General features: G+C 43.7%; 1 protein-coding gene across 1 annotated transcript in view; it reads right to left on the bottom strand.

The window, feature by feature from the left end:
- Positions 1-19,864, bottom strand: part of MYLK4 (myosin light chain kinase family member 4) — a 116,881-nt gene extending 97,017 nt beyond the window's left edge. The window contains exon 1 of the mRNA XM_082258762.1: positions 19,057-19,864. Coding sequence (XP_082114888.1) covers positions 19,057-19,740 — 684 coding nt within the window. The 5' untranslated portion in view covers positions 19,741-19,864. The remainder of the gene's footprint in view (positions 1-19,056) is intronic.
- Positions 19,865-20,439: the final 575 nt, after the last annotated feature.

Raw genomic sequence — 20,439 nt, 5'->3', positions numbered from 1 at the left:
TGAGGATCAATTGAATTGCGGGATAGTCTGTGTCGGTACGTGTGAGATCCACCTTTCCAAGTTTTTGGGGTTCATCTCATACTTCTGAAGATTTGAGGGTGCTGCCTGTTCCATACTCTTCCTCCTACTCCTCATCCATCCTTTTAGGGGTACAAACAATAGTAATTGGGGCCTAGTGTGGTTGTGTACGTGCGAGATACATACACTTTTTTTGATCATATTTCCTATTCCGCTATTCAATAAAAACCTTTGAGGATCAATTGAATTGCGGGATAGTCTGTGTCGGTACGTGTGAGATCCACCTTTCCAAGTTTTTGGGGTTCATCTCATACTTCTGAAGATTTGAGGGTGCTGTCTGTTCCATACTCCTCCTACTCCTCATCCATCCTTTTAGGGGTAGAAACAATAGTAATTGGGGCCTAGTGTGGTTTTGTACGTGCGAGATACATACACTTTTTTGGATCATATTTCCTATTCCGCTATTCAATAAAAACCTTTCTAGGGCAAGATCTTAAATTACAGAAATATGAGGAGACCGTCAAATAAGGGCCGTGGCCTGGGTCGTGGTGCTGCTGGTAGAGCTCCTGTTGCAAGGAGAGGACGTGGTCGATCTGTGCCAGCTACACGCACAAGTGAAACACCTTCCTCAAGTGTGAGTAGGCGACAGAACCTGCATCAGTATTTGGTAGGGCATCAAACGCCCCTAGAAGTGATGAGGCCAGAACAAGTTGAGGCGATAGTAGATTGGTTTGCTGCTGACAGTGCCTCCAGTTCCTTCACATTGTCTCCCACCCAGTCTACTGCAGAAAGGTCAGAGTTGGCACCTGCAGCCAATGTCCAACCGTCTTTCACCTCACCCCCTTGCAAATCAGGCCAGCAGTCTGAGCCCCAAGCCATACAGCAGTCTCTTATTCTTTTTGAGGACTCTGTCAGCAGGGTTTCCCAGGGCCATCCACCTAGCCCTGCCCCAGAAGTGGAAGAGATTGAGTGCAGCGATGCCCAACCACTTATTTCTCAAGATGAGTACATGCAAGGATCATCGCAGCACGTCTCCGATGATGACGAAACGCAGGTGCCAACTGCTGCGGCGTTCAGCATTGTGGAGACCGACAAGGAGGGCAGGGGTGAAGACTGGGTGGAAGATGATGTGGAGGACGATGAGGTCCTCGACCCCACATGGAATGAACGTCATGCAGGTGACCTGAGTAGTTTGGAGGAAGAGGCGGTGGTCGCACAGAGCCACCAGCACAGCAGAAGAGGGAGCAGGGTGCAGAAGCGGAGCGGCCGTGCCCTAGACACTACGCCCGCTACTGCCCAACGCAGCAAGGGAACGAGCGCACCAAAGTCAGCTCAAAGGAGTTCTCTAGCGTGGAAGTTCTTTAGAAAATGTGCTGATGACAGGACACGAGTGGTTTGCACCCTGTGCAATCAGAGCTTGAAGCGAGGCATAAACCTTCTCAACCTGAGCACAACCTGCATGATCAGGCATCTAAGTGCAAAGCACGAGCTGCAGTGGAGTACACACCTTCAAAACCAAGAAACGTCTCTGGCTCATCCTGCTTCCTCTTCTGCTGCAGTCTCGGCCGCTCCAGCCACATCTGTAGTGATACCGGCACCTGCCACCCCGCAAACAGACGATCTGTCAGCAACACCACCACCTGGGTCACCAACAACCATCTCCACAATGTCCCGTGGAAGCGTTCAGCTTTCCATCTCCCAAACACTTGAGAGGAAGAGGAAGTACCCCCCTACCCACCCGCGATCCCTGGCCCTGAATGCCAGCATTTCAAAATTATTGGCCTTTGAAATGCTGTCATTCCGTCTGGTGGAGACGCACAGTTTTAAAAACCTTATGTCGGTGGCTGTCCCACAGTACGTCGTGCCCAGCCGCCACTACTTTTCCAGGCAAGCCATCCCTTCCCTGCACAACCAAGTGGGGGAAAATATCAGGTGTGCACTGCGCAACGCCATCTGTGCCAAGGTCCACCTAACTACGGATACGTGGACCAGTAAGCACGGTCAGGGGCGTTATATCTCCCTAACGGCACACTGGGTAAATGCAGTGGCGGATGGGCCTGAGGCGGATAGCAATTTGGCGCATGTCCTTCCACCACCGAGGATTGCAGGGCGCTTCAGTTTGCCTCCTGTTCCTAACTCCTCCTACTCCGCTTCCTCATCCTCTACCGCCTCCTCATCCGGACAGCGTAACACCTTCACCACCAACTTCAGCACGGCCAGGGGTAAACGACAGCAGGCAGTTTTACAACTTGCCTGTTTGGGGGACAAACCACACACCGCGCAGGAGTTGTGGAGGAGCATGGAACAGCAGACAAATGAGTGGTTGCTGCCAGTGAGCCTCAAGCCCGGCCTGGTGGTGTGCGATAACGGGCGAAATCTCATAGCAGCTCTGGGCCTAGCCGGTTTGACGCACATCCCTTGCCTGGCGCATGTGCTGAATTTGGTGGTGCAGAGGTTCCTTAAAAACTACCCCGATATGTCAGAGCTGCTGCAGAAAGTGCGGGCCGTTTGTGCGCACTTTCGGCGTTCTCACCCTGCTGCTGCTCGCCTGGCAGCGCTGCAGCGTAACTTCGGCCTTCCCGCTCACCGCCTCATATGTGACGTGCCCACAAGGTGGAACTCCACCTTGCACATGCTGGAAAGACTGTGCGAGCAGCAGCAGGCCATAGTGGAGTTTCAGCTGCAGCACGCACGCGTGAGTCGCTCTGCGGAACAGCACCACTTCACCACCAATAACTGGGCCTCCATGCGAGACCTGTGTGCCTTGTTGCGCTGTTTTGAGTACTCCACCAACATGGCCAGTGGCAATGACGCCGTTCTCAGCTTAACTATCCCACTTCTATGCCTCCTTGAAAAAACAATTCGGGCGATGATGGAAGAGGATGTGGCACAGGATGAGGAGGAGGAGGAGGATGAAGAGGTAACATTTCCAAGGCTTTCAGGGCAGTCATTCGCAAGGGGCTCCGAGGGTGGGTTCCTGCACACGCAAACGCCAGGGACGCAATTGTCCAGCAGGGGCACAGTTCTGGAGGATGAGGAGGATGAGGAGGAGGAGGAGCTGGAGGAGGAGATGGAACCATGTTCACAGCAGGGTGGCACCCAGGCCAGCTCATGGCCATCACTGGTGCGTGGCTGGGGGGATACAGAGGACACGGACGATACACCTCCCACAGAGGACAGCCTTTCGTTGCCTCTGGGCAGCCTGGCACACATGAGCGATTACATGCTGCAGTGTCTCCACAACGACCGCCGAGTTGCCCACATTCTAACTTGTGCTGATTACTGGGTGGCCACGCTGCTGGATCCCCGTTACAAGGACAACGTACCGTCCTTAATTCACTCACTGGAGCGCGATCGCAAGATGCGCGAGTACAAGCGCACGCTGGTAGACGCCATGCTGCTGGCATTCCCATCTGACAGCGGGGCCACAGTGGAAGCACAAGGCAGAGGAGGAGGAGGAGGAGGTCGCCAACGCAACCAGGGCACCGCCAGCACCTCAGAAGGCAGGGTTAGCATGGCCGAAATGTGGAAAAGCTTTGTCAGCACGCCACAACAAACAGCAGCACCAGCAGCTCAGATGGAACGTCTTAGCAGGAGGCAGCATTTTACCAACATGGTGGAGCAGTATGTGTGCACACGCCTACATGTAGTGAATGACGGGTCTGCCCCCTTCAACTTCTGGGTCTCCAAATTGGGCACATGGCCTGAGCTTGCCCTTTACGCCTTGGAGGTGCTGGCGTGCCCTGCAGCCAGTGTATTATCTGAACGGGTATTTAGCACGGCTGGGGGCGTTATAACAGACAAGCGCAGCCGCCTGTCCAGAGACAATGTGGACAAGCTCACGTTCATTAAAATGAACCAGGCATGGATCCCACGGGACTTTTCCGTACCTTATGCAGAATAGCAATGGATACCGACCTTACCCACCCATTGTTCCATTTTTGCTCTTTCTCACTCTTTTGGGGTGTACCCTCATTTAAAATTTTTGAAAAGAAGCAGTGTTGGCTACCTCGTCCTCCTCCTCAGGGCCAGATTAATGTAGGGGCTATTGGAGCTGCAGCTCCAGGCCCCTACCTTTTATATAGGCCCCGGGTTGGCCATATTCACTGTTACCGCTCTTCTGTCACTTGTAAACACAGAAGTCTGGCTTCTATGCTCGCTTCCCCAGGCAGCACCCTCAGAACCTCCCCACACAGCGTGAAGGCCGGACAAGGAGGGACAGTTGGCGATGCATGGATGTGTTTATGGGCTTCAGAGACAGCATCCCATGTTGAATTAGGCATGCATGGCTGCACCCTTCCTCCTCTGGGTGCATGGCAAGGCACGGCCCTTAAGGCCCTTCAAAATCCTCAGCACCAAGCCCATGATGCTGTTAATCCGGCCCTGGTCCTCCTCCACCGCCGCTTCCACCTACACCGCCCATATGTGTGCGCAGCCTATTGCATTAAGGTGTGCACCCCAAAGTTGAAATACACATGCATGTGTTTGCCAGCAGGGAGAGTAATGTATCGGGGCCATGTACCTGTAGGCAAGGAGAAATAGAGCAGAGCAGGTCCCAGGGAGATCTTTCCCATCTCCTCACTGGCAATGCTATGTGCCCTAGGTGATTAGGGTGTGCCCAGGCACACCCAGCACACCCTGTGCGCACGCCTATGTCACCGCCACATCCACCACCACCTCAACCTCCCTCCTACTCCATATGGGCCTCGTCCTTCAGAGATGAAGAAGAACATTGTTTTATTTTTCTGTTTTTTTTTGTTGTTTTAAGTTATTTCCCTATCCACATTTGTTTGCAGAGCACTTGCCATGCTCTTAATTACGTTTTGCTGCCATTTGCAGCACTCTAGCCCTTTCCTTTGGTGTTTTAGAGCCATTTTAGTGCCTTAAAGTTCGGGTCCCCATTGACTTCAATGGGGTTCGGTGTCCGGGAAAAGTTCGGTAAAAGTCCGGGACACGGACCCGGACTTTTTTTTAAAGTTCGGCCGAACCCGTCGAACACGGACATCTAGGTGTCCGCTCAACCCTAATTATTGCCAGTGTGGTTGCTCCACTCTTATCTTGTCTTGGCTATCCTTTCCTCTCTCTGCGGGACTGTGGATACACTTTTCCAATCCTCTGGGGCACTGTGGGATATTATCAGGTTGTCCTGTATCGCACTATCCTTGCATCTGCCTCGCAGCTTTGATGGAACATAAGAGAGAAAGAGGTGACGCATTTGGATCTAACAATCCTGAGGATCCCCGGACACACCGATCACCGACACTTTGTGGTGTCATTAGTTAGGAAGGGGCGTATTTTGGAGATGTTGCGGGGGGGGGGGGGGGGGGTTGAGGCGACAAGATTTGGACAGTGATTGGATGTGGGGCCGAAAGGATAGTTCAGGATTACACCTAGAACCTTGACATGTAGAGATGGGCTGATAGTAGTGCTATCGATCTTGACAGAGAAATCAGGGGTAGAGGCACGTGGAAAGGAAAAATTATGAGCTGGGTTTTGGATAGATTGAGTTTGAGGAAGTAGTGTGACATCCAGGTCGATATGTCTGGTTGTAAATTAGTGATACGTGAGGGGACTGAAAGAGTGAGCTGAGGGGTAAAGAGATAAATTTGGGTGTCGTCAGTGTAGAGATGGTATTGGAAGCCATGGGAGCCTATTACCTGACCCAGGGAGGAGGTCTAGATGGGGAATAAGAGAGGTCGAAGGACAGAACCTTGGGGACCCCGACAGAGAAAAGAAGAGGAGAGGAGGAAGTAGAATTGTAAGTAACTCTAAAGGTGCGGTTTGATAAGTAGAATGAGAACCAGCGAAGAGTACAGTCACAGAGACCAAAGGCGTGAAGCTTTTTGAAGAGGAGAGGGTGGTCCACTGTGTCAAAGGCAGCAAAGAGGTCCAGGATTAGGAGTACGCAATAGTGTCAATTGGAATTAGTAGTTAGCAGATCATTTGTGAGTTTTAGGAGAGCAGTTTCTGTGGACTGTTGAGGACGGAATCCATATTGAAGGGAATCAAGAAAGTTATTCTCGGTGAGGTGGTTGCTCAGTTGGTTGTAGACCAGATGTTCAAGGAGTTTGGACAAAAAAGGGAGCAAGGAGATGGGGCATAGGTTGTTAAGATTGGTGGAGTCTAGTGAGGGCTTTTTAAGTATGGGGGTGACTAGTGCATGCTTTAGAGAGTTGGGATAGGTGCCAGAAGAGAGGGAGAGATTGAAGATGTGAGTTAGGACAGAGAAAGAGATTGACCGTAGCATTTGCGAGAGAACAGGGTCCAGAGGACAGGTGGTTAGGTAGACGTTAGAGAAAAGTTTAGCAACCTCGCCTATAGTGGTGGTGTTGAACAAAGTAAGCAATGATTGCACCTGTGGACATGGAGTGTTAAGTGGAGAAGGTATTTGTACAGCGTATATCTCACAAATTGTATCAATCCTATGTTTGAAGAGCTTGGCGATCTCCTGGGCAGTTAGTGAGTTAGGGATCTTCAAGTTAAAATTTCTGTTCTTGAGGAGTTTTTATACATTTTTTATACTTCAGCTTACAAGTCCCTAAATGTGGTGGCTGCTCTACTTTTCTTCATTCATTTTTTATTTCCTTTATTCTCCCCTGGTGATCCAGCTAGTAGTACACTTCCTTTACTAGAGATACAATGCTCATTCACTATACAGTATCTGTGGAGGAGTACGCTGTTACCCTAGGCCAGGACAACAAAACACCTCCCCCTCTCCTCTTCAACATAGATAGGTGCTCTGTAGTTCTCAGAGATAGCTGGGAGAGATGAAACTGATAACAGTAAGCCTAGGCAGAGACTAAAGATCAAAGGGAGCAAATAGGAGAAGGTCAGTGTAACCGTTTTTATACCATAAAACTCTGCAAGAGAAAAAACATTTGCCATTCTCCATTAGGCTGTGAGAAGAGAGACACATTGATTGTGGATTGTGAGGGGAGGTGTAGGATATTTCTGGAAAATTGCTACTGTTGGGTTATTGTGGGTTCTTAGACTTGCAATTTGATTTATCACAAACCTGTTATAAATTACTATAAAGGAGTATGGTTGGTACTACGAGACTGTGGACATCAGTTAGGATCTTAGAGTGTAGTACATTTTATGCCTGATAACATCTTCATTTAGTTAATATCATTTTCACTGCTTAATAATTCTGTCACTTTTTACTGTTAAAAAGAACATGTTATGAATTCGAATTCCCCTTTATATGAAGACGTAGACTATTATGGGATACCATATTTTAATTGATGTTTAATAAAATGTATGAATGTTCTTTACCCACACTCAGTAACTATAACTGTAGCAAATTGGACATCTGATAGCACAAAAATAATATTAGACTTAAAATACGGAAACCAGACACAGGAGACTGAAAATATAATTTGCATGGATTTCCCCTGGCATGCCATTATATTAACTACACTGACAAAATGATATTTGAACTTGTGTCAAGGTTAAGACAGAAATTAAATATTACCCAGGGAAATAGTTAGAAGTTTTAGGATAACTAACACAAATTCACGATTTAACTTACCATTAGACATAGCAGCCTAAGACTGATATGCAATATTTCTAACATTCAATACAAGGACAGACTCCAGGAACACTCACGCCATTGATCTTTCCTTATTGTAACAGAAAACGCAAAAATTATTGTCTTTAATCACCTATTAATACATCATAAATATTACAATAAAAATATGTTGAATCTTTGAGAATGCAAATCAAAATTTTGGGTTTATATGGCTCAAAACAAGTTCTGCATATGCCAAAAAAATTGCAATCAAGGGCATTGTTAAAAATGACAAAGAAAATGGCCATTTTCTTTGTTGTATATGTGTACTGGTGAGTGGACATACTGGGTGCCTTTGCTGTAATACTATCAGCTGGGCTTCCATTATGCCCCCAATTACCTTTCAGGAGGGATGGGCCACCTCCAGGCTCACCTGCCCCCTATCTATCCATTAGCTTGCATGTGCTCCCACTGTGGAGACTCTTTAAAATTCATTAGTTAGGACTGCAGGTAACAGGGAGCCTTGACGTGGCCCTGCAGCTTTCACATGCGTTTGCAAATGTGTGCTAACTAAACCCCTGTATTGACGCAAACTGTTAGACAGGCCAATTTGGTTGGTAAGCAGACTGGTTGGCAAATTGAACTGGGAATTTTATCTTTGTTTGTTTCATTGTTAAAAATGAACTGCTTAGTGCCAGCTGCAATTGTTCCGGAAGTCATATCCATCTTCCAAATCCAAGATGGAATACTGGACTCCATGGACAGGTAGGTACCTTATCTTTAACCACTTCCCGTCCGCCCTATAGCAGATTGACGGCGGGAATGTGGTTGTATTATCCTGACCGGACGTCATATGACGTCATATGAGCGGCGATCGGTGATGCGAGGTGTCAGCCTGACACCCTGCATTTCCGATCTCGGTAAAGAGCCTACTGACGTAGGCTCTTTACCATGTGACCAGCCGTGTCCAATCACGGCTGGTCACATAGTAAACAGGAAGAGCCGTTGATCGCCTTTCCTTAGTTCGTGCCTGACAGGCACGAGTAAAGGAGCGGCACAGATCAGATCATTGATTACCAGTGCAGACCCTCGGGGAGGGGGGGTGCCACTAGAACCACCAGGGATGCCCACCCATGACCCCAGGGATGCCCACCATGACCCCAGGGATTCCCGCTATGGCCACCAGGGATGGCAATCAGGGCTCAGGGAGCCCCCCATTGCCCTCCCCATCAGTGCTGCCCACCAGTGCCCTCCCTATCAGTACTGCCCACCAGTACCCATCATTGCCATCTATCAGTGTCGCCCACCAGTGCCCATTATTGCCCACCAGTGCTGCCTATCAGTGCCCATTAGTGCCCATCAGTGCCGCCCGTCAGTGCCGATAAGTGCCGCCTATCAGTGCCCACCAGTGCCGCCTATCAGTGCCCATCAGTGCCGCCTGTCAGTGCCCATCAATGCCGCCTATCAGTGCCCAGCAGTGCTGCCTATCAGTGCCCACCAATGCTGCATATCAGTGCTACCTATCAGTGCCACATATCAGTGCCTATCAGTGTCGCCTATCAGTGCCACCCCATCAGTGCCTCCTCATCAGTGCCTGTCAGTGCAGTCTCATCAGTGCAGGAAAAAAATTATTTATTTACAAAATTGTATAACATAAACAAAAAACTTTTTTTTTCAAACTTTTCGGTCTTTTTTTATTTGTTTAACAAAAAGGAAAAAAACCAGAGGTGATCAAATACCACCAAAAGAAAGCTCTATTTGTGGGGGGAAAATGACATAAATTTGGTTTAGGTACAGTGTTGCATGACCGCGCAATTTTCATTCAAAATGCAACAGCGCTAAAAGGGGAAAATTGGCCTGGCAGGAAGGGGGTGAAAGTGCCCGGTATTGAAGTGGTTAAAACTCAGCAGCTACAGGATTTATTTATTTATTTTTAAATGGGTGAAATTCCTCTTCATTCATTTGTAATTGTTTTTTTTTTTTTTTTTGCAGCACTGAAGCAGCTATAATCCAAGCAGTTACTGACGAGGCGGCACTAATGGGCACTGATAGGCTGCACTGATGGGTGCTGATGAGGTGGCACTAATGGGCACTGCTGAGGTGGCACTGAAGGACACTGATTAGGTGGCACTGATGAGGAGGCACGAATATGCCACACTGATGGGCACTAATGGGCAGCACTGATGGGCACTGACAGCTGCACTGATGGGAATTGATGGGCGGCACTGATGGGCAGCACAGATGAGCAGGCACTGATGGGCACTGACTGGCATCACTAATGGGCACTGATTGAGGTCACTGGTGGGCACTGATTGGTGTCGCTGATGGGTATTGATTGGTGTCACTGATGGGCATTGATTGGTGTCATTAATGTGCACTGTGTTTGCTTTACTGTAATCAGGGCAATGATAATCAGTGCCCTGATTACTTGTCCTGGACTCCCCTTTATGGAGGAGCCACTGATCGGCTCTCCTTGTCACACACTCTGACAGTGTGAGGCGAGGAGCGCCGATAATCGCCACTTCCGCATTTACATCTGACTGACTGTGATTGGACACAGCCGATCACATGGGTAAAGAGCCATGCCATTGGCTCTTTACCAAGATCGGGGACGCCCCATGTCCTAGCCGTGTCCAGGCACACAAGATCGGTCGTTCTGGGGCACCCTTATATGATGTCCTCCCAGAACAAGAGCCGCACCGATCTGCCGTCATTTGACAGTGGGCGGACGGCAAGTATTTAAGGTATTTTATGCCATAGAACAGCCACTAATTGTGTTATTTTCCTTTCTTCATCTAACAGAAAGTTCTAAAATAGATAAGCAATTATTTCTTTAGCACTTAGAAGATGTTGGTAGAACACTGGCAGCTGCACTATGCAACCTCAAACCTCTCCAGGTGTTATTATTTTAGTCCCATTAATTTATTTTAATTTTATGTAGCTGTAAATTTCAATTAAGTAAGCAGACTACCTCTTCTAAATTATCTGTTTATGCCTAAGCAGGCTACAACAAGAAAGGCACAAGTTGCTTGTTCACATTAAAGTGTATGTAAACTTTTTTCAGTTTTGGATAGAGCAAGGAAGGTTTAAATAGTCTTCCAAGTTTTTATTGCTGTCTGTGTCTTTGCCCTGGAGATTAAAGAGGAAATAAATCTTCCTTTGTAACTTGTACCTATAGGTAAGCCTTATCATAGGCTTACCTATAGGTGCTGTAAAAATCTCCTAAACATGCACCATTTAGGAGATATTTGCTTTGCATGCAGCCAGTGACATCACTGGCGCATGCGCTCTGAAGGAACGGCCGCCCGTGCCATTCCTTTAGAGCCCTGTGCTGTAAGTGAAGACGATTGAACATGTCGGCTGTGTCACCAGTGAGCGGGCGGCACTGCAGGGGCTTCGTCCTAAAGTAAGTATTTCATAATGAGCTAGTATGCGATGCATACTAGCTCATTATGCCTTTGTCTTACAGGTTTTTTTTTTTTTTTCTGAGGTTTACAACCTCCTTAACCTCTCTATTTGTCCTGGTTCACTAAGGAGAAATCTTAAATTTAAAGTTGTCACAAAAACAAGTGTTCAAGTGGACAAACTTCTATGAATTCCTTTGAATCACCCTCACTTTAGGGAGCTTGTTTAGTAGCACAGCAGCATTCACCTAATATTAAAATATTCGTTTTAAGTAGACTTAGTATTTAAAAATAAATATATACAGTGCAGCATTAAAGGCCTTTAGGTATGTTACGTTAAACTGGTCAAGAGCACGGAATGCCACTACTAAACCCTGCTAGCATATTGTTGCACATGTAGAATGGCTTTCTTCTCTATTCCAACCTGCTTGTGGCTTGTAACATGAAAAAGGACTACCCTAGCCTAGCCAGGATTTTAACCATACTGCTCATTATAGAACATCTGCTGTTTGGGTGGTACTAATTATTTAACAATGAATGCAATCCTACATTTTTGGCAGGTTCTTTACTGGTGGTGACATTTCACACATAAGACAAGTCAGCAAACTGAAATTTTATGACTTTCTCTTAACACGTTTGCAGATTTGCTTAGTCGTCAAAGAAATCTACAATTCATAGAACATGACTATTTGGCTTTCTGAATTGTATAACTATCTGCTGATCAGACACACGTGCATACAAATATTCAGGTGATAATGTGTCAATTTCAAATTCTCCGGGTTTGATGTATCACTATTCTTTACTTGCCTATGCAGACTGAGACTCTTTGGTGTTTTGGTAAATAATAGGGATGAGCCGCTCTGAGTTCAGTTAGAGCAAGGTTCGTCAAACTTCAAATAACCTGCACCTGAAATCAACAGTTGCCTAATCTGTCAACCTAAAAATGCCCATTTTCTGGGCTAACAGGCAAAGGGTTTTCAAAAAAAAGCATGGAGGAGGCCCTAGGAAACATGTCATTTTTTACAAATCTAATTCAGCATTGATTTTTTTTAAATGCTTAAAAATGCCAGTCATTTACAGGACCTGTCATTTGGTGGGAGGCAAGAGAACAAACCAGACAGGCTCAACGCCTGTGTGTGTTTTTTTTTTTTTTTCTGTTGTTAGACATCGTGCTTAATGTGGCTCTACATAGGTGGACAATGTTACCCTCCCCATGTTGAAGAAATGTGGTCTAGCATGGTTCAAGAGGTGTGAACCACATCTCCCCCCTTTCTTGTATGCTTGGACCCCCCCTTACAATCTGTACCAGACCCTAAGGGTCTGGTGTAGATTGTGGGAGGGGGGCTCATGCCATTTTTTTGTTATTTTTTCTTTTTTTTTGCACAGGGTCCCACTTAAAATTCCTACTTCATCTTTTGAGCCCCGTAGGAATAGGGGGGAACCTTTTTTTATTTTTTCAACTATGCTCACCCCTTTGCTTACCTGGCCGGGGATTTCCAGCCATGTACGTGAATAGGGCCAGTGATGTCACTGGTTGTTAGGGGCTCAATGGTGTCCCAATGGAGTCCTTAACAACCATTAAGAGCTGTCATGTATAATAGCAAAAGTAACATTTGGCTCCCACCGAACAGGTAAATGTTCGGGCGTTTGTTTGAACACCTAAACAGCCAACGTTTGGTCTGAACGTGTGTTCCCCTAATAAAAGAACATGTCTTTTGCCTAGTTTGAAGCTAATTAACATCATGGTTATCTAATAACTGTAATCCTTGCAGTTTGCGTAGTCCTCAGAATTCATATGATCGATGATACAGATTATGGAGATGAAAAAAATATTAGTAATTTAAAGGCTGTAAGGACTTCCCAGGAAGCCAAGTCTGGGGCCAATAAAGAAGCAATGTTTTTCTATTAAAATAGACTCCAGCACATTTATACAGCACTGCTGTGTGTTTTATAAATGTGGTTTATTCATTACTTTGAAGCAAATAATGAACGGAGAAAATGAATGAGAAAAAAAAAAAGTGTCAGAAATTAGGTGGAAACCTGTCACATGAACAGACCTTCTACCTGTAAATGTTCTCTCCAGCATAATGCAAGGAATATATCACACACTGTATTTTAGGTTCCACATTGTATTCTACATTTTATAAATAAGATGTAAAATGCAAAGGGCAGTGTAAAGTATATCAGAGCAAAAGTTGAATCTTTATGTTATAAACAGGCTCCAAACGATTGTATATTGTAATATACAACATTGCAGCTAAAGCAAAGCTCCACCCAAAAGGGAAAGCTCCGCTTGTATGCTTCCTCCCCCCCTCCGCTGCCACATTTGGCACCTTTCAGGGTAGAGGGGAGAGCGGATACCTGTCAAAACCAGGTACCTGCTCTTACTTCTGGGTAAGATCGCTGCAATGGTTGTACAGCGATCTACGTAATTTCCGATCCCTCCTCCTTGCCCCTGCTGCCTTCTGGGAGACACACAGGTCTCAGAAGACAGCGGGACCATTCAGAGAGTGCAGCACGACTTGCGCATGGGCAATAGGAAACAGGCTGCGCATGGGCCTGTTTCCCTTAGTGAAGATGTCGGCGCCTGCACCCGAAGCCGATGGACGGATCGGCTTGGGGTGCTGACTTTGCAGACTCCCCGGACAGGTAAGTGTCCTTCTGTTAAAAGTCAGCAGCTACAGTATTTGTAGCTGCTGACTTTTAATTTATTTTTCTCCAGGATGGAACTCCTCTTTAATATTCATGGATCATAACATTTTCTAATGTTATGCTAATAAACATATTACTGTTACTAATGATTTTCATATAGACAAAATATAGAAAACAAAGAAAGTATTTTAGGAGATTAACCTCTTTACCCTTGACCTTAGAATTAGACCTTACAATTTATTTTGAGCACATATCTTTTATTTTTGTAACCACACATACATCCCCCTAGAGAAGGATACAGAAGTTGTTTTCCACTGTACAATGTAGTATTTAATATGTATGTATCTCTGACACCTCTCAAAACCTCAAAATGGACCCCCAAGACTTTAAAAAAGACAAAAGATCATTCTGGTACACTTTTTGGGGGGAGGTCAGCACAGTATGTTTACACAGCCATGAGGAATCATATCTGTCAGTAACAGGTGGCATGTCCTACACAGAAACATGTGCTGCCTTTTTCCTTTATTCAAAAAGCATCTGTCCTTAGGAGATTTAAATAAAACAAACTGGGGATGACTCAGAACTGCCATGAAGCGAAAGCAGAGAATGGACTGAACAGTCACAAAATAACTACATAAAAAGTGAGAACTCAAAAACCAGGTTATTGGTAGTTCTTCTGCAAGTTTAGACCACTGAGTTGCAATTAAAGAAGAACTCCACAAAGGGCTTAACAGCAATGTTTTAGAAGGTAAGTTTAATCTGTATGTTACACTTACCTATGTGCTCTCTGTCACTGAAAACATTTTTTTAAACATTGTTAAATCTCCCCTCTACAATGTAGCTCAAACCCTGCAAACGGGCCTCCCAGAGCTGCTGATAGAAATCACGGGGCCCCGTACAGCCTACCTGACAGGGCCCCCCTCCTCTGAAAATTTCAAATGATATTTTTGCTAAAATGCAATGGCCATGATGTCTTGCTTTTCAGCAATTGAATACATTTTGCCCTGAACAAGTCAAACAAGACCCATTTAAGTGAATAGTGGCACAGGGGCAACATCTGCATCCCCCCAGGGAGCGATTGGTACTGATCACTCACTGTGTTCATGCAGGATGGTGTGTTCATTCAAGATGGTAAGCCCCCCGCTCACCATCCGAAAATAACCCACCTGTGCGAACCTGGCAGCATGTGGGGAAAGAGATACACAAGGGGTCCCAGACTGCAGGGAGAGCACATACTAGAACCGATCCCCCTGCAGCACAGCTGGAGGGAGAAAAGAAAAGTAGAAGTCTGCAGAACTGCACAAGATAAGAAAAAAAAGTGCAGCGCTAAGAACAATAAATATATTCCGTGCTAAAAAAGAGGAAACATTTGAGTCTATATAAAATATGCCAAAAACAGCGCTTGCAATGTGTGAATATCCAAATTAAATGAAATACGTGTAAACAACACCAATTAATGAGAAATAATCTCTATAAGGTGCAAGCGTGCTAAAACTGAATGTTAGGAGATAATAGCATCAATTAATAAAATGGTAATCATAAAGTGCACATGTGCTAGAACCAAATCTTAAAGAATAAGTGCATAAAGTGCAAAGGTGCTTATTCCAATTATAATACAATAAATGGTGCTAAAGTGCAAAAGGTGATGAAAAAAATGTCCAAGATATGGCTGCTGGCGGCTCGCTTTCGCTGTGATTACACCCAACGGAAGCCGATCGGCGGGTGCAGGGTACCAAATGCAGATTGTTAGGCAGAGAGACAGAACTGCAATCTGCTTATGTAAACAAGGTAGATCACCATTCTGACAGGAGGGAAAGGATGGAATTTGTGTACCTGCAAAATAAATTCCTCACACGGTATAGTAAAACCCTGGCTAGGCACTGGCTAGGATTTGATCGCCCCTGATGTTACCCATTTCCAGCCAGTGTCATTAGTACAGTGACAGTGCATATTTTTAGCACTGATCACTGTATTAGTGTCACTGGTCCCCAAAAAGTGTCAGTATCAGAATGTTCGCCACAATATCACAGTCCCGCTATAAGTCACTAATCGCTGCCATTACTAGTAAAACAAATAAATAAATAAAAAATATTCCATAGTTCGTAGAAGGTATAACTGTGCAAACCAATCAATATATGCTTATTGGGATTTTTTTTTACCAAAAATATGTAGCAGAATACATATTGGCCTACATTTATAAAGAAATTTGATTGTTTAAATTTTTTATTGGATATGTTTTACAGCCGAAAGTAAAAAAAATTGTTTTTCCTTTTTTCAAAATCGCCAGTCTTTTTTTGTTTATAGCACAAAAAAATGAAAAATGCAGATGTGATCAAATACCACCAAAAGAAAGCTCTATTTGTAGGAAAAAAGGACATACATTTCATTTGAGTACAGTGTTGCATGACTGCACAATTGTCAGTTAAAGTAATGCAGTGCCATATCGCAAAAAAATGGCCTGGTCATGAAGGGGAGGGGGGGGGTAAATCTTCCAGAGGTCAAGTGGTTAAGGATCTGCTTAAAACACACCTCATGGTTTATCTGTCAGAACCTATTTTTTTCTTCTATCGGTCCAGAGCTATCATACTCATGTCATGTAATTGGGTGTTCTTTGCAAAATGAAATTTCACTGCATTTACTAAGTTTTGCGGAAAATTCCTTGCAATGTGCGATGGCCAATCGGCCAAAATAAAGTAGTTTAGAGAACCAGGAACAGAAGTCTTTGCAGTGTTTATAGCTAGGGACACTACAGAGGACCATAAATCTCTGTCCACTCTAGGCAAATTTCATATACTGTATAATACAGCTAGGTACAATTGCTAATCACATCAAATGTGCACTAAATATGCTGAACCTGCAGTAACTGATAGCAAACAGTTTTCACTTCTTACATGATCTAACCACAAAAATCTTGCTTATTTCGTTATTGCACATTCTCACTTTTAGCACATATTTAACCACTTCTGGACTGGAAGATTTTACACTGTTACTTTAATAATGACAGGGAAGGGGTTAATCCAGGGGCGATCAAAGGGTTACTTGTGAGCCCAGGGGGTGTTTTCTAACTGTGGGGGGTGGGCTTATGGAATCAATACAGAGACCTGTGATCCTAAATAGGAGGAACACAGGAGCTCTGCATTGATACCAGAGAGAAAAACAATCTGCTGTGTTTACAACAGCAGACCGTTGTTCTCTCTTCACATGGAGAGATTGCGGGTGCCCAGGGGCAATCGCGGCTTTGCCACTGGCCACCAGGATAGCTCATGCGAACCTCAGTACAGGAACGGCCATTCGCGGGAACCTGCCACCGTATAATTGCAGCAGCTGGTCGGCCAAAACGTTAAATAGGCCGTAATATAGGCCATCACCTACTTTTCATTGCATATTAAGTAAACATCTGTGATACTGAGCATAACAGGGAGATTTACTAAAACTGAAGCACTCAGAATCTGGTGCAGCTGTGCAAGGTAGCCAATCAGCTTCAAACTTCAGCTTGTTCAATTAAGCTTTGACTATAAAACCTGGAAGCTGATTGGTTTCTATGCAGAGCTGCACCAGATTTGACACGCTCCATGCCCACTAGCATTTTTCATAAGCTCAAAAATAGCTAGGAAGAAACGCTGGATGAAAAATGCTAGTAATAGCATTTTTGTGCCAACTTTTAGTAGCTTTTTATTAGTGTTTTTGTAGTATATGGAAACACAAAAACAAAAAAATAGCTAAAAAAAAGCTGTTAGAAGAATTTTAGTAGTATTTAGAATCAGTTAGAAGAGTTTAGAAGCATTCAACATTTTTTCCTTCTCGAAAAACACTCCAAAAAACTCTACAAAAACATTTTTTTTTCTGCTCCTAGAAGCTGAAGCTCAAAAAATGCTAAAATGCCATCATTTTATAAAAGTATTATATTATACCTCTGATTTTTGTTTTTGGTTTTAACCTGCCTGACACTTTCATCATCAGATTGAATTGGTCTACTTGTTGGTTTTATATCTCGTAATATTACATCTGAGTTATATGTGTCCTTTTGCATGTTATGTAAGGGCTCTTTCACACGGGCGTTCCGTATGTCCGTTTTTCATCCCATCCGTTTGAGGATGAAAAACAGACATATGTATCTCTATGTAAATACGGATGTCATCGGAAATCATCCTCTGACATCCGTTTTTTGTCAGTTCAGTTCAGTTCAGTTTTTTTGAACGGAGGAGAACCCTATTTTTTCTTCCTTTCAAAAAACGGAACGGAAGCAAAAACGGATGTCAGTGGTGTCATCCGCAGACATCCGTATTTACATAGACATGCATTATGTCAGTTTTTCATCCGCAAACGGATGGGATGAAAAACGGACATACGGATCGGATGACACAAGTGTCATCCGTGTCCGTTACAAAAAAAAAAAAAGGACCTGATCGGGCAAAAAAAAAGGAACGCCCGTGTGAAAGAGCCCTTACCCTTTCAATATTTACCACTATATATGTATTCTCAAGTTTGTTCATCTCTGCTTTGTTTAATACAATAAACAAATTTGACAAAGAAAAAATGCTAATTGTCTAAAGTAGTATGCATGAACACATTGGATATCACTATAGCTTCTAGGTGCAGAAATAAATGCTAATAACAGTCTCTAGTAGCCTACAAAAAATGCTAATAACAGTCTCTAGTAGACTAAAAAAATGCTAATAACATTCTCTAGTAGCCTACAAAAAATGCTAATAACAGTCTCTAGTAGCCTAAAAAATGCTAATTACAGTCTCTAGTAGCCTACAAAAAATGCTAATAACAGTCTCTAGTAGCCTAAAAAATGCTAATAACAGTCTCTAGTATCCTAAAAAAATGCTAATAACAGTCTCTAGTAGCCTAAAAAAAATGCTAATAACAGTAGCCTAAAAAATGCTAATAACAGTCTCTAGCATCCTAAAAAAAATGCTAATAATAGTCTCTAAGATCCTAAAAAAATGCTAATAACCGTCTCTAGTATCCTAAAAAAAAATGCTAATAACAGTCTCTGGTAGCCTAAAAAAAAAAAAAAATGCTAGTGTGCCCCCAATGTGTGTTAAAACCCAATAATGCAAAGACACATGATGGGTGTAACATACTGCAACCAATCAGAAATCACTTTTCATCATGTTTGCTCAGTGACTGTTCTGGGATACTGAACGCTTTTTGTTTCCTATGATATTAGCTTTTCAACCAAAAAAATTCTGTATTCAATGGTTTTACAATTTTTTTACACAATCAGCCTGGCTCAACAAAATGTGTTTAAAAAAAGATGTACATAAGATCTAATTGTAGACTAAACAATGTTGTAATGTTAGTTTAACAGTTAAGATATATTTGCATAGTCTGATAATAAAAAAACAGATTATTGACCAGTAGCGATGACTTTAAATGGCGTATTTCTATCAATAAATGAGACAAATAAAATTGTGTGATCTAAGAAGTCAATTCTGTAAAATGATATAATGATAATCTCACCTTGTGCTTTTTTTTGATCAGAAAAGCTAGCTTTTTTCTTTTGGTCTCCTGCACACTTATACATTTTTTCCTTTTCTCTTTACTTTTTAGATGAGCTTTATCCATTTCTTCAGCTTTGGTCATTTTTTTAATAATTGGCGCTGGCTTTGTCGAATTTTGTTTCTGTTGATGAATCTCAAACAATGCAGCAATATTGGTTTGCTTCATTACAAAATGAAACACACTTTGCATACCAAGCAATATGCATTCCACTCCTTCCAACCTTTTTGCTTGTTGCTCTGAATATTTACTTATTAGGGAGAGGTAGCTTATCATATCCATAAAATGCCCTTTCATGTCTAAGAAAACATCTTTAACTTCTGTACGACTGCTGCTATTTTCAGTTTTAACACCCTCTGTTTTAAGCTCTTGAAGTTCATTGGCAATGTCCGCAACATCCCGCGAAATATCTTCAATCTTCTCAGAAACGTGATTGTTTTCCACCAGAAGCGTGTCGATTTTGCTGTGCAGGAAGTCCAGCTTTGTGTCCATGATGTTTTTGCTTGTTGGTGGCTTTGTGGCTACGGGAGTCTGTAATGCCTTTTGTGCATTGGAGGGCCCCTGGTTCTGTAGAGCTTTCGGATCATACCTTTTGGCCAGAGAGTTCACCAGTGATGATTTGGGAATCTTAGCGGCTGCACTCATACTCAATGCTTAGTCAGTGGAAATCTATATTCTGCTGAGAAGACGAAGCTGTCTGTTTTCTCTCTGTGTAAATCACAGCTGTTTACAGACCAGTCTAAACTTGAAGCAGAGCTTCCTCGCATGTTTTTTTCTTGTTCATCATTGTGGCTGTTAAAAAAATGAACAAGAAGGGACAAAACTGTTTCGGATAAAAAAAAACAACTGGTCCCCTTTATAAACAGTTTAGGTTTAAATAGTGAGGGGACTGACAACTGTAGGTCCTAAATCCACTCCGCTCCGTGACGTCACGTTGAGTACAGGGAACAGGTCTATTCTAACTTCAATGTAACTTGACAGCTAGAGGCCTGCAAGACATTTGAGAGGTCTCCTTTTACACGGGCTCTGTCTAGCTCTGTTCTTGCATGTCAGATTTGTGCTTGTTTCACGCAACTTGATAGTAGTGCTCAAAGAATAAAGCCCCTTAAAGACTCTCAAAAATTGATGTGGATTAATGGGTTATAATAAAATAATGAGCCAATATATCAAATAAATTAACTCTGTTAATGACAGTGAAAGGTTGCTCCTGTTTTTTTTTTTTATATGCAGAACAAATTTGTGCTTAAAAGCTAAGAATAAATCACGTTGGATATCCTGCGTGTGGATGTTGCTGCATTATGTAAAACTATTGGAATAGGTTTTACATTTTAGAATGGGGTGCCT

Source organism: Pelophylax lessonae (genome assembly GCF_965119305.1).
Source record: "Pelophylax lessonae genome assembly, chromosome: 5".
In the NCBI taxonomy this organism is placed as follows: Eukaryota; Metazoa; Chordata; class Amphibia; order Anura; family Ranidae; genus Pelophylax; species Pelophylax lessonae.
The sequence above is the reverse complement of the archived record's forward strand: the minus strand, read 5'-3'. Positions and strand labels throughout refer to the sequence as shown.